The 13,282-nt window shown below is 41.6% G+C and overlaps 1 protein-coding gene across 1 annotated transcript; it reads left to right on the top strand.

The window, feature by feature from the left end:
* Positions 1-2,630: 2,630 nt before the first annotated feature.
* LOC309890930 (ubiquitin carboxyl-terminal hydrolase 42-like) lies at positions 2,631-11,396 on the top strand (the record flags this gene model as incomplete). The annotated part of the gene is made up of 13 exons (XM_082785322.1): positions 2,631-2,725; positions 4,327-4,564; positions 5,303-5,503; positions 6,092-6,202; positions 6,359-6,461; positions 6,666-6,733; positions 6,890-6,960; positions 7,492-7,574; positions 8,493-8,604; positions 8,982-9,122; positions 9,317-9,412; positions 10,237-10,935; positions 11,308-11,396. Coding segments are annotated over exons 2-13 (2,003 nt in total), but the record flags the coding sequence as incomplete, so codon positions are not given.
* Between the last annotated feature and the right edge of the window lie 1,886 nt (positions 11,397-13,282).

The raw sequence follows: 13,282 nt of genomic DNA, 5'->3' as shown, positions 1-13,282 counted from the left end.
TGGCGTGGTGCACTCTGCATGAACCTGCGGACAACATCTGTACTCAGTGTTATGCCTACAGACAACCCTTTACTGTTGGGACCTGCATATTTTTCTGTGCATTCAACACAACCCCTTTGGCACAACTAGTTAACCACGTAGCTGCCAGTCCACCACTCAGTTGCACTTGTGAAGAGGAAAAGCTATTTCCATCTACTGTAGGAGCACATCCTCTAAATGCAAGCTTCACTCACCTGGTCATTTACTGCAGGACAAGATTTGAAAACTGTTGTTGAGTTCTGGGTTTCCTGCTTACAGGAAAAATTAAGTGCTAGATCACCCTCTACTCCGCTTTGTCTGCTGCATTTAATGGAGATTAAACTGATTTCGTTTGCTCCTCCGTTTATGGACAATGAGCTGAAGGAACAGGTACAGCACATTAGCCTGGAATGCCTTCCCTCCCAACCAAAGTAAACTGGAGCTGTAACTAACACAAGCAGAAGCAAGGCTTCCGTGTTTTCAGCTGAATAAAGTTCCAACAAAATCATCCTCTGGGATTTGAAGCTTACTTCACATGACATGCCAACAACTCTTTTCCCTCTATTGTAAAGCGGATCCCTGCTGTTAGTTGCTCTAGAAGCAAAGGAATCATCGTTTTGGTTAACAAATAGCCGCTTCTGCAAACGAGAAGTGTTGTGTTCTCTCTTCCCTTTGAATGACTCCACACTTCTCATCAGCTACTGGATTGCTGACCTAGAATCAGAGAACATCCCAAGGTGGAAAGGACTCCCAATAATCACCAAGTCCAACTCGTGGCTCCACACAGGACCACCCCAAAGTGAGACCCGATGTCTGAGAGCATTGTTCAACACTTGTTGACCTCCGTCAGGCTTGGTGCCATGAGCAGTGCCCTGGGCAGCTGTCTCAGTAGCCAGCCACCCCCTCAGCGCAGCACCTGAGGCGCACGGGGCTCGGTGGGGCGGCCCGGGAGAGGAGGACGGCGGGGCGAAGTGGCAGCTCCCTCAGAGCCGTCTCCCCGCCGCCTCGGCCGCATGTCGGGGCTTTTTTGTGTCGGGGCTTTTTTGTGTCGCGCCCTCAGGCTCTCACCATGGGTGAGATGCTGCTCCCCAGCGCGGACCCCTTGCACGCGGGGCCTGCCCGCGGCGGCGGCGGGAGGGAAAGCCCAACCCTAAAGCCCTCCCGGCAGGGAGAGCTCGGGGTGAGGGCCGATCCGGCACCGACAGTAAACACACGCTGGAGGAAACGCTCTGGTTTTAGCCGTGAGCAGCGCGGCCAGGTTCAAAAGGCGTCATGCTGGAGCTTGGAGTTTGGCGGCGTTCCGAGGCCGTTGTGGCGGTTGTGGAGACGGCCCTGGCTGAGGTGGCTGCTGCTGACGCTGCTGTCCCCTCTGTCCCTGCTGTTGCCGCTGTTGCCGCTGTTCCCGGACCTTGGAGACCCCCGGCGGCTCCCTGTGCCAGGCCCTGTGGCCCCGGGGAGCTGCCCGCCGCCTCGTCGGCCAGCCCGGCAGCAATCCTGCCAGCACAGAATAGCCCACTGCGTTTCAGGGTAAAGTGACGATTAATTTCTATTTCCTGGCCTGGGTGCTGCTTTCTTCTTTAAGGAAGCTTCAAGGTTAAAGGTTCAACTCAGTTATGTCAGGGTTCAACTCTGTTTCGTGAAGGGGCTCTTGTACGAAAGCTTAAGCTGGGATTGACTCTCTGCTAAGCGGAGGCCAAACGTGGACCTACTGAGAAGCAGGTCCTAAGTGATAACATTTTCTAAAGAGACTGCTAAACACATCTGAAGAGTGCTGCTGCAGAACTCTGAATGGGGGGATAGCAACTGTCTTAACTGATCTGGAATCTTGAATTTACTTTTCAATGGACAAGAGGTGTGTCTCTCAAGGCAAACAAAGAGAGAAGTAACACCCAATACTCATGTCAACATAAATTTATGCTCAGAGCGTAGGTGTAGGAACAGCATCGGTATGTATATGGAACATCGGGAGAGGAAGCTCTATCGGTATTTACAGTTTTTCTACTACCTTGTCAGAGAGACGTCATCTCCAAATGAGAAATGGATGTATTTTGAAAAAGTGGTGGTGGATCGGATTTCTTCTTTCTAGTGTTAATATTTGCTCTTGAATCGTACTTAATACCTGGTAACACCTCAATCAGTTGTCAAAAATAAACTTAAAAATGTGTAAGGCTTATCTCATTGGTCAGTATAAAGATCAAGGTCTTCCCTTCCCTTCCCTTCCCTTCCCTTCCCTTCCCTTCCCTTCCCTTCCCTTCCCTTCCCTTCCCTTCCCTTCCCTTCCCTTCCCTTCCCTTCCCTTCCCTTCCCTTCCCTTTTTTTCTTTTTTTCTCCTTCCCTTCCCTTCCCTTCCCTTCCCTTCCCTTCCCTTCCCTTCCCTTCCCTTCCCTTCCCTTCCCTTCCCTTCCCTTCCCTTCCCTTCCCTTCCCTTCCCTTCCCTTCCCTTCCCTTCCCTTCCCTTCCCTTCCCTTCCCTTTCCTTTCCTTTCCTTTCCTTTCCTTTCCCCCCAGTATTGTTTTTCTGTTCTCCTTCTCACTGCAGTCTTGATTTTGTTTCTTGTCCCTTAAGTATGTTTTCAATGTGTTGCTGAAACATTTTCCCTTTCAATCCTAAAAAAGGAGCTGTCACTGGTGAAGATCAGAGCTTATCCCTGAGCCCAGGAGCTGTCACCTTAGTCTTCCAATCGGACAAGGACGACTTCATTTCTCATGTAAATGCATTTGTCAGGTTTGCGTATTGTTTTTTCAGGAATGGAAAGTGTGTATAGAATGGATTTAAAATCAATTTTAAATGTAAAACGTCAAGGCAAAAAAGTTCTAATTACAACCTCTGCACACAATTTGCCAGCTGTGGGACTAGGAGTTTTCTTATTTACTGTGTTTTGTTTAACGTGTCTGAAGTTTAATGGATAGCAATCAAGGCGTGCTAGAAATCTGAAAGCACTTTATGCTTTGTTCTCTCCGTCATTTTGGTATAACAAACTAGCTTATGTTTTAAACCCTCCATGAGGTTAGTGGTTTCCCTAAAGGTAACAAGTCCCTGTGTGCTACAGTAAGACAGTAACAAAACATGAAGTACAGAAGTTCATCCTGTCATTATTCAGCTTCTGCCTATGGACACACAGCTACGCTTATTTAAAGTGGTATCACCTTGAAACCTAATCAGCATTTTAAAAAGGACTTTGTAGCAGTTATTGGCTTTTGTCCTGGAGGGCTGAGGTTTGTTTTGTTTTGTTTTACATTCAGCATTTCCGTTTCTAGCTTACATTCCCCTGTTGTTTTGCATGAGGAAAACGTGCAGCTTTACAAAGTAGAACGGAAAGAGCTGCTTTTTAGTCTAACTTTTCAGTTTGTTGTAGGAGTTTTAAATGTGGTAGGAGTAAAACAGCAGAAGTACTGCTGCCAAAGTTATATTCAAACTCGTCTTTCTTGGAGAAGCAGAAGAAGCCCAGGGAGAAATAAATTTGCAAACATGCTCTTCATGCTCTCCTTTCCCAAGATTTCTCTGAGATATAGCCCATCCTCTGTGGGTTTTGAGGTATATGGTTCCCAGGAGTGAAAAGGAGGGCCAAACATCTCTCCTCTTGGATCTCAACATGCCAGGGCTTTAGTGTACTGCCACTTACGGCTCCGCTTTTTCACCTGGAAAAAGCGACCACATGATGTAGACTGAGGAGCCCTCAGAAATTAACTTGCTATCACCAAGTGACGCCCATGAAAGGTGTATTTAAAAGCTAGGCTCATTATAGAATCACAACAAACCCCTCATGACTGGTGCAGTAGACAGTGAGGTAGAGGGCGAGCCCTGGAAAGACAGAAGAAAAGTAGCAGTGAGTTCTGGGTACCTTTGTGCAGACGAAACAGAAAAACGCAGGCAGTGAAGTAATAGTGTTCCGTTACTCATGTCAGCAATAGATAATAGCAACAATTATCTATTAGATCATAGGTACTAATTAACAGATAATTGCGCAACTCCGGAAATCAATAAATAACTGATTCCCCTCAGAGAATGTCTTCTACATTTTTATATTAAAAAGACTCCAGAGTTGTAATGGATTAAAATCCTACGGAAGGGAAAGAAATGGCATCAGCCACTAGTTCTGCAGAAGCTAGAAGTAATACTGATAGAGTTTAGATGGAAATTTTCACTTTGTGTGTTTAGTTTGGGGATTCTTTTTAAATCATTCATACCAGCGATTTAGTTCTTAAGGCTGTTTCTTTGAGATTAAGTGACAGGACTTCTGCTACTCTTTTCTTCTTGGAATGCTTCTTGATATTCTTACGTCAACCAGAACTTCTGTCTCTGTCGCAGATGTGAACAATGACCGTAGCTAAGAAGCCCAAATCTTCAAAGCCTAAAAAGCCCTCTTCAAGGCGGTCTGGCAAATCCAAGAAACCAAGTACTAAAATACTGATGTCACGCACCGCAAACTGGGGCCGGATACTGCCTGCAGAAGATTCAAGCCAAGTCTCTGTGGCCCAAGGACGTGGAGGTGCTATTTACTGTAGATCATCTGAAAAATCTAAGGCTTTTGCCCCAAGAGATCTAAGTAAGTGTGCGTTTTATCCTGCCTCCATTTTCTTCAAAGCAAAAGTAGAAAATGCAGTTCTTACTTGTTGCACTGATAGAGAAGGGGACTACTGTGAACAAAGACTTGAAAAGCGAATCCCCTAAGGCAACTGAAGTGACTGATGTTACAGAAATTAATTTTGATGTATTTACAGTCAACAGAGAAATATGGGGAGCTTTTTGTAATGCACAGATTCCTCCATGTCTTTTCTGTTTTGCAAAGAAAAGTGTTTGATGGTTGCTATTCACAGCTTCCATTCTTCACAGGTTTTTTGAATGATAACATTGCTCAGGAAAAAATCTGGTATCTGTAGGGGTACCGTCATTCCTAGTTCCTAGTTTTTACGTGTTTACTGTATAATTTCAAGTCTAAGTTTGTGGTTTAAGTTATAATAAGGAAAAAAACAGTAGTTGAGTTAATCAGGTTAAAGATTATAGATGGAGAGGAACTTGGCATTAGGTGCTACAAACAGAATGGCAGTTAGCCTTGCCTTAGAAAAATTAAAATGGTTGACTAAAGTTGTTTGTTTTTTTTTCCCCAAAACATTGTGTTGACCAGCCAATTTGAATTTGGTGGTATTAAAGCTGTCTGCAATAAGTTTTTCTGGTTTGGATTGTAGCTAGCTCCTCTAGGTGCTCCTGCAGAATAGTATTTTTTTAAATACCTTTCTTAGAAACAAACAAACAAAATCTCTTTTTAAATTTAACTTTCTTGCAGTCGTTAATGATGGAATTGCTCCGCCACAGAGCATTCTTTTTCCACCTGAGAAGATTTGTATGGATTGGCGAGAAACACAAAGTGTTGGAGTTGGCCTGTACAATCTTGGCAACACATGTTTTCTTAATACTACTCTACAGTGTTTGACCTACACACCCCCACTTGCCAATTACATGCTTTCTCTTGAGCACAGCCAGTCATGTGAGTACTTTCTAACAGTATTTTGAATCTGTTGGATAGCTCTGAAGGTGAAAGAACAGCAGTGATTCTGTGAGATAAGCTTATTTGCCTGATTTTACCTGTAGAAGCTGGCTTTGAGCACCGTATTAGCAGTGGGCTCCGAATAGCATATGGAGTGCAATTAATGCACCATGTTTTATTTATTTAGTTATTTGTTTGTTTGTTTGTTTGTTTATTAAAGGATCATTTATTGCTTCATGGGAATAATGAAGTGCATTGGACAGTAATGCATTTAGTAGTAATTTTGGAGAGTAATACATTTTGCAGCCTGTGGAGTTCACATTCCTGTCAGCCTTTACAACTGCGACTTTGCAGTAGTCTTTTAGATTTCTCATCACAAAATGCATTTGAATACAGGCTTAGTGGATATTTTTCTTCTGTAAAGTTGTGTGAAATGAAATGTTACAAGACTGTTGGGACATTGGCATCTTGGGAGAATAGAATGTAGCAAGGAGAGTGGATATTGTATCTGTAGTTTAAATTGTACTTAGATGTTTGTAGTTATGGATATTTCGCTGGACTGGGATGCTTTGTTCTTTCACTCTTGAGGTCGTGAACAAGATTTTTGCATGATGTGCACGATGGAGACTCACATTAACCAGGCCCTGCGTTGCACTGTTGATGCCATCGAGCCTACGCATGTTATCAGTAATCTCAGTCGTAAGTGGCTTCAGATGTGTTTCTTTTCGATAGCTTGTAATCTTCAAATAATTATTTGATGTGTATAAGTGGTTTTAACACTCAAATGAAGAGAGATTTTAGAAATACAAGATTGATTTCATTTTTAAATGGGGTCAATACTATCATCTTATTTAGGAATAGGACAACATTTCCATTTTGGCAGTCAAGAAGACGCACACGAGTTCTTGCGCTATACTGTTGATGCTATGCAGGAAGCGTGCTTGAACGGAAGCACCGAGTAAGCATAAACAAGTTCACTTTCATACATTCTCTAGCACCTTCTAGTCCTTTATTTACTCTCAGAAATGATCTCTAGCACTTTTTAGTGCCTTATTTACTATCAGCAACGAAAGTCTACATCATCCTTGGTTTTCATCAAACTCTTTGAAGAGTTAACTCTGTGCCTTAAATCTTCTGAGGTCTGATTATAATTTATTTCCAGATTGGACAGATCTTCTCAAGCTACCACCATCATTCATCAAATATTTGGAGGATTTCTAAGATCGAGAGGTACTTGAAAAAATATTCCTGTCCTTAGAACTGATCTGTGTCTTTTGTCGGTAGTAAAGCAGTCTGTAGTTTGTCTAAAGTAGTATCTGTCAACAACTTGAATTTGGACAGTTAGTCTCCTTCACATAATGTTAAGCATTTATATTTTGCTTCCAGTGAAGTGCTTGAATTGCAAAGCAGTTTCGGATACGTATGAGGCATTTCTTGATATCACTTTGGATATAAAGGTAAGATGTTTTCTAAATATAATTCATGATGTTTAAGTACATGCATAACTTTCTAAATTAAACTTGTTTAACTTAAAAAAACAAACCACATATAATGTTAAAACATAAGAGCTTGGTGGTGCTAAGGAAGTGGATTGGACTTTGTCCTTCTGTGGAACCCATGTAAATAGTCTCCACATTTGCATTGGGTTTAAGGGGAAGGAATTCTCTTTCTGCAAAAATGATAATGCTGTCATACTTCTTTGTTGTTCTACCTCAATATACATCTAATTGTTAGACTGATGAATTTGTCCCCAGTATTGATGACAAAGCACACTATAGATGCTGTCTAGGCTACTGGAAAAGTATTTGTTCCAAAGTCAAATGCCTTCCAGGTGAGGTCAATGCTGAGCATGCTCTTTCTGCCTCCTTCTTCACAGTGCTCCTAGTAGATCGCTTGAGTATGTTAGTAAGATTCTCTTATAAACTACTAGTATGTCTCTGGAATTTTGAATTACAGTGACTTTACGCTCTTCTTTCTCGCTGCTCTAGGCGGTTTCGTCTGTTAGCAGAGCTCTGGAACTCTTTGTGAAACCTGAAGAGCTGGATGGAGAGAATTGCTATAAATGTAGCGAGTAAGATTTTGACGGATTAGATCTTAATCCTAGATGTCAGTTTTCTATGTTGCATGACTCTGTTGGACTACCTCTAAACTTTGGATCTACTTACAAGTTTTGTGGAAGTTTATAAAAGACTTGGATTTTTGTTTCTTTGGAGGGGGGAAGTCTTGTTCACAGGCATTCCCTATGGGTTTGCAATTCTCTGGCTTGTATTTTGCCATCAGAATTCAAAAAGAGCTACTTTTGTTCTTTCTATTTATTAGCTCTCGACAGTATTTTTCTTGATGTAAACTGCCCAGTTTCCGTTGTTCTCTGGGCTAGTGGCTAATTTTCACTGCTTACGCCGTAGGTCCTACCTTGGAGCGGGCAATGTGTCAAACTGAACTATTTTGTTTCAAAGGATGGCAGATGGTTTCAGTGTCTTTCCAGACAAGCTCAGTACATGAAGACTTCCTACTGTTAAATGTCTCCCTCCTGTAGAATGACCATGTGCTTCTGTTGTATTTTTGATGTTGATAGTCGACCTATGTTGGAGATTATTTGCAATTTCTAGTCCTGGGGACCAAGGCTCTCTCGTTCCGCTTTCAGTATTTGTATTTCCCTTGAAAGCTGAAAGAATGTATCCAGGATTGGAGTTCAAATAGCCACTTTTGTAGACCAAGAAATGATACCTTGCCATCCAACCTGGTAATACCCTTTCGTGAGAGATTCCTGTTCCCGCTATGCTCTGAGTTGTTGGGAAAATTGACCTTCTTCTCTGTATTAACAAACCTGACACACAGTGCATGGGTTTATGAAAAGAAAAAAGACCAACCTATTATGCAAGTAAATATCATTCAAATAGCATAGGCATGCGTGAGACATTAAAAGGAGTTTGTTTTGGGGGCGAAAAAAGAAGATGCCTTCAAACACTTATCTCTGCTTGTTTTTAAGGTGTAAAAAGATGGTTCCTGCGTCCAAGAGATTTACCATACACCGTTCTTCCCAGGTTCTCACAATATCACTGAAAAGATTTGCAGATTTCACAGGTGGAAAGATCAACAAGGTATATTTACCACTGTAATGCAACTATATCATTGTGTAATGGGACATCCCCCAAAGCTGAAAGTTGTTAATATTTTCAGACAATAATTGTAGACTAACGACTATGGCTTATTCTTTCTCTTAATATCAATAAAGTTCCCGCTTGACAAGAAGCATATGCTTTCCTCTGAGAAGGCTGATTCATCAGGAAACAGTTCTCTGCAACTTCTAGTCTTAACCATTGTTTATGGGAAGACTTATTTGTAGTGAATCAAGAAATATATTCTAGAAATATATTCTAGAAATCAATTCTAGTCTGTGTTTTTTGGAAGTGTTTTTCTCTGGCTAGTCCACGAAGTACTCTGGGATAATTTTTCTATCTTCTTGGTGTCTCTTTAGGAGGTGAAATATCCGGAGTATTTGGACCTGAGAGCCTACATGTCGCAGTCAATGGGAGAACCACTGCTCTATGCCTTATATGCGGTGCTGGTACATCACGGTGTCAACTGTCACTCAGGACACTATATATGCTATGTAAAGGTAGAAGTCAACAGCATTTCTAACAGGGTAAAGGTTGTGCTGGCAAACCAATTAAAGCATGACTAGCAGCTACTGTTTCTAGGGAAAAAGATTTCATTATATTTTTATTTGACGTGTGTGTATTTTGTTCCTATCCGTGATTTCATTTGGAAAACGTGCAATTCACCTAAAGAAATCGTTGTCTTTATTTGCAGGCTGGTAATGGACTTTGGTATCAGATGAATGATGCTAAAGTAGTGCGTACTGACATTAAAAGAGTTCTTGGTCAGCAAGCTTACATACTTTTTTATATCAGGTAATAACAAATCTTAAAATGTGTTCAGAAGAGATTTACTTTCCCGTTATTGATATTTTTCTGTTTTGCAAGTGTTTTTCTTGCTATCCGGGGAGAAGATTATTCACAACTTCTTCCTCATATGATTAAGGTAATTCAGGGAAGCGGGAGGGCAGATAACGGCACCAAACTGCTAGTGGGTTTGGGGTTTGGTGTGGGGTTTTTTGTTTGGTTTTCGGCATCTTAGTTTTGTTTTCCTTCCCACGCTGCAGCTTTCTTCACAGCCCTCATGCTACAGCCAGAGTCATTCAAACAGTGGTTACTGCTAAATTGTGCAGCCATGCGACTCCATTACTTTATACCTCCAAGACAGCTTTCTAAAGCACAGAGAGCTACGCTCTTTGACAATTTAAGCAGAGTGTACTAATCCTCAAATCATTTAAAAGAGGTCTTGTTTTTCCTATCCTCGTCACTTTAGCTAAGACAGGGAAAACTAATTGTCTTATTCCTGAGCACCAGAACAATTATTTCAGGCTTTTCAGGGTATGTTTAAAGGGAAAAATAAATATATTTGGGAATAGCAGCAGGTAATGTTAAGTTGCTTGGCTGGTTTTCAAAGATGATGTTAATTTGATACCAATCTGCAGTAAACCAAAAGCAGGAATTGAATACGCTTATTGGACTTGCATTTATCCTTAAAGGGCAGTGTGTTTTTCTTTTTAGGTGTTAAGGCCATTTGTAGAAACACTCAGTAGGAGAGTTTTGTGTTTCAAAATGTTACATGCAGTGTTTGCGTTAATCCATCTTGCAATTTCTTCTTTTTAAATACAGAATTCAAGCCGTTTAAATGGAAATGGATCCATAAAAGAGGACGCAAAGACCACTGGTGTCACCCTAAAAAGGCCATCTTCAGCACCACCAATGGCCTGTGTTCAAAACCAGGCAATTACCAGGCCTTCAATGACTGATACGTCAAGAAAACAGAAGATCACCATCAGTATTCACAATAAATTGCCTGCTCGTCAGACTGTGTCACAGCCTGACTGTCTTAGCAGTGCTGTGGAGGATGAAGATCTCTACCAGGCTGTTCCTTCATCCACAATTACAAATTCGGTAATGCAAATGAAGCAAATGCAAACAAACAAAAAAGTTTCTGATGAAATTTTTGTGGAGCCAACAGTGAATGAAAATCCTAAACTCAGCTCTGATAACACAGTCCCTTATGGTGCAGAATCTTCAGGAAGATCTGAGGAGGAGTCAAAGGGCTTATCTCAAAGGAATTGCAATGCAATGTCCTCTAATGGAATTTTGGTTGGAAAGGTAGTCCGTACATTGCAGCATTCCAACTCTTCCTGTCAGAATGCTGACAAAGGAAGATCCCAGCATGAGCTGCCAAAAACAGATTCACTAAATGGTGCTATTAGGTTAGTTAATGAATCTAAAGAAAACGGACTGAAACTTGATGATTCCACTTGCCGAGTTGAACCTGTTAAACCTTCTGAGATGTTCTTTTCTAAAACAAATGGATTGCTTGAAACATAGATTTGCTCCATCAAGAATTTCTCACCTACGATGTATCCGGAAGTGTTTATTGTGTTCCTAATTCAGGTGAAATACTGAGAAAACACAGCACAAATGTGATCATAAGACTTTGTCGTATTATCCCATTAGAATTTGCAGACCTGAGCTTACATTAGAACTTGTCAACTTAAGCTCAGCTGAGATAAAAATTCCTAATTTCATAAAGTAGATTTTGGGGGGTGAGTTGGGGTTATCTTTGAAGTGTAGATAATGCATACAACTCACAGCGGTCTTGCTTACCATTTAATGGATAAATTCTGACAAGACTAGTCCTCAGTACTACTACAAATAGTATTTTTTTGTCTGCTGACTTGTGCGTTTTAATTGCAGATGCCTGGAGCTATGCCTTCAGTCAATCGAGAAGTCATCACGGAGTCCCTCACAGCCAGCCAGCTTAACAGCTTGTCAGAGGAAATGAGGTAAAATGAGCACAGTCTTATTAAGACAAGACTTTATGGAAGTTCGTTACAGTTTTATCTGTCTACTAATAGTACTTAATGGAAGGATTTAAATTAGTACAATTCCATACTGTGTGTCCAGTGTCACGAACAGATGACAAATGATCGGCACTGAGCATATCACTCTGATGCAGGTTGGTGCCTCAAGGAGAACTTGTGTTCCTTTATAGAATGTTTTTCCCTTTTTCTCCACTGTCTGGAGAAACATTGGCTGTTCCCCACTCGCCCTTATGCCTTTTTTCTCAGAGCAGCAGGTGGAAGGAGACAGATGCGTTTGCTTTTTTAGTGCAATGGCTTCAGAAGCAAGAGGGGAAAAAACACTTTCTCTGGGAGCTGGAGAAGGTGTCCTAATCACAGGAGAGGTTTCTAAATGGCGTATCTTTGCGAGCGTTCCTGTAGTCCGGAGGTTTTTGTTTGTTTGTTTGCCTTTGGAAGGTTTTACTCTTAATATTCACGTCCTTCAGCAGAAGTGAGAAATGGGTTTTTATTTTATGCAGTGTTGCGGAACCTCTGAAATCTCCTGGGAATGATGAATACCTCGCCCAGTACCAATGTGATGACGGTGGAGACAAGAAGAAACCAAGAAGATCAAAAGAACGTGACCTCATTTAAAAAGAAAATGTTTTGTACGGCAAAGAGTCTTGTGAGCCTGGTGAGAAATTGCGGCAAACTTCCTCTCTCAAGTCTGACACTGAATGTAGCTCTAAAAACCTTTCCTCCTTAGCTATTGCAGATAGACGCCAAGATGCAAAGGACAAGACTAAAACCACTGAGAAAGAGCATTACCGAAGAAAGAGGGAACATGCTCCTAGTGAAGAGAAGGAGAGTCAAAAAGCAGGTCCTTCCAGCAAGAGGAGGTGTTCTCAGAGCGTGGAATTTGTTGAGCAAAAGAGTCACAAGCAGGAGTAATGGGAGGGAAGCAGGTACAGATCTTTCCCTCGTGAAAGAAACAGCCCTGAGAATGGCAGAAGAGCAGTCAAATATTCAAAGTACAGATCTGGCAGTGGAGGAAGATCAGAACAAGGTAGCAATAGATACTACCGATCCAAAGGGGAAAGAAGTTGGAGCAGAGAAAGATACTATCGAGACGAAGCACGGAGATGGGAAAGATGTAGCTATTACAATGATTACTATTCACCTCATGCGACAGGAGACAGTAGAGAGAGAAAGTTCTCTCACGGCGATGCAGCCTTTGACAGATCGACTGCAACTTACTACAGCAGGTCACATAAGCATTATCGTTACAAAAGCGGATGGCCTCACGGTTCCCTCTTGAGAGAGGAAGATGTACGTCGCTTTAGCACACCCCGAGCAGACTTGCATCGTTGCTCGGTACCTCAGCAACATTCCAGAAGACATTCTCGTGAAAGACATGCGCTTCCACCTGTGTCAGCTCATTTGGAGAACTGTCGCCAGAAAAATGAAACAAAAAGAAACAGAAAAAGAAAATATACCCGTGCAGAAGGTAGTGAAAGTGAAATAGAAAGGAAAGACAGAAAGATAGAAAAGGAGCTTTTAGGTGGTGAAAAAAATGCAAAAATATCACAAGTTCTGGAAGAAAAAGAAGTCTAAGGATAAACATGGAGAGAAGGATTCCAAGTAAGCAAGGATTCCAGCATACTCCGCATTTTTTATCCTAATTCTTTTCTGGGTGCTTCTCATGTCTTCCTTTTTTTTTTTTTTTTTTTTTTTTTTCCTGGTAGTTTCTAAGTTATTTAGATAGCATCAGCTGGCTGGGGATCATGTTGTTAGGTTGATCAGTGAAGATAGGAAAGCTCTTGCTGAATTGTGTCAGAGCACTAGCTTTGGACCACATAGTTCGAATCACATCCGTACACCATTCCAGA

The sequence above is a fragment of the Aythya marila genome, assembly GCF_965140915.1.
Source record: "Aythya marila genome assembly, contig: HAP1_HAP1_SCAFFOLD_230, whole genome shotgun sequence".
NCBI classification, from domain to species: Eukaryota; Metazoa; Chordata; class Aves; order Anseriformes; family Anatidae; genus Aythya; species Aythya marila.
The sequence above is the reverse complement of the archived record's forward strand: the minus strand, read 5'-3'. Positions and strand labels throughout refer to the sequence as shown.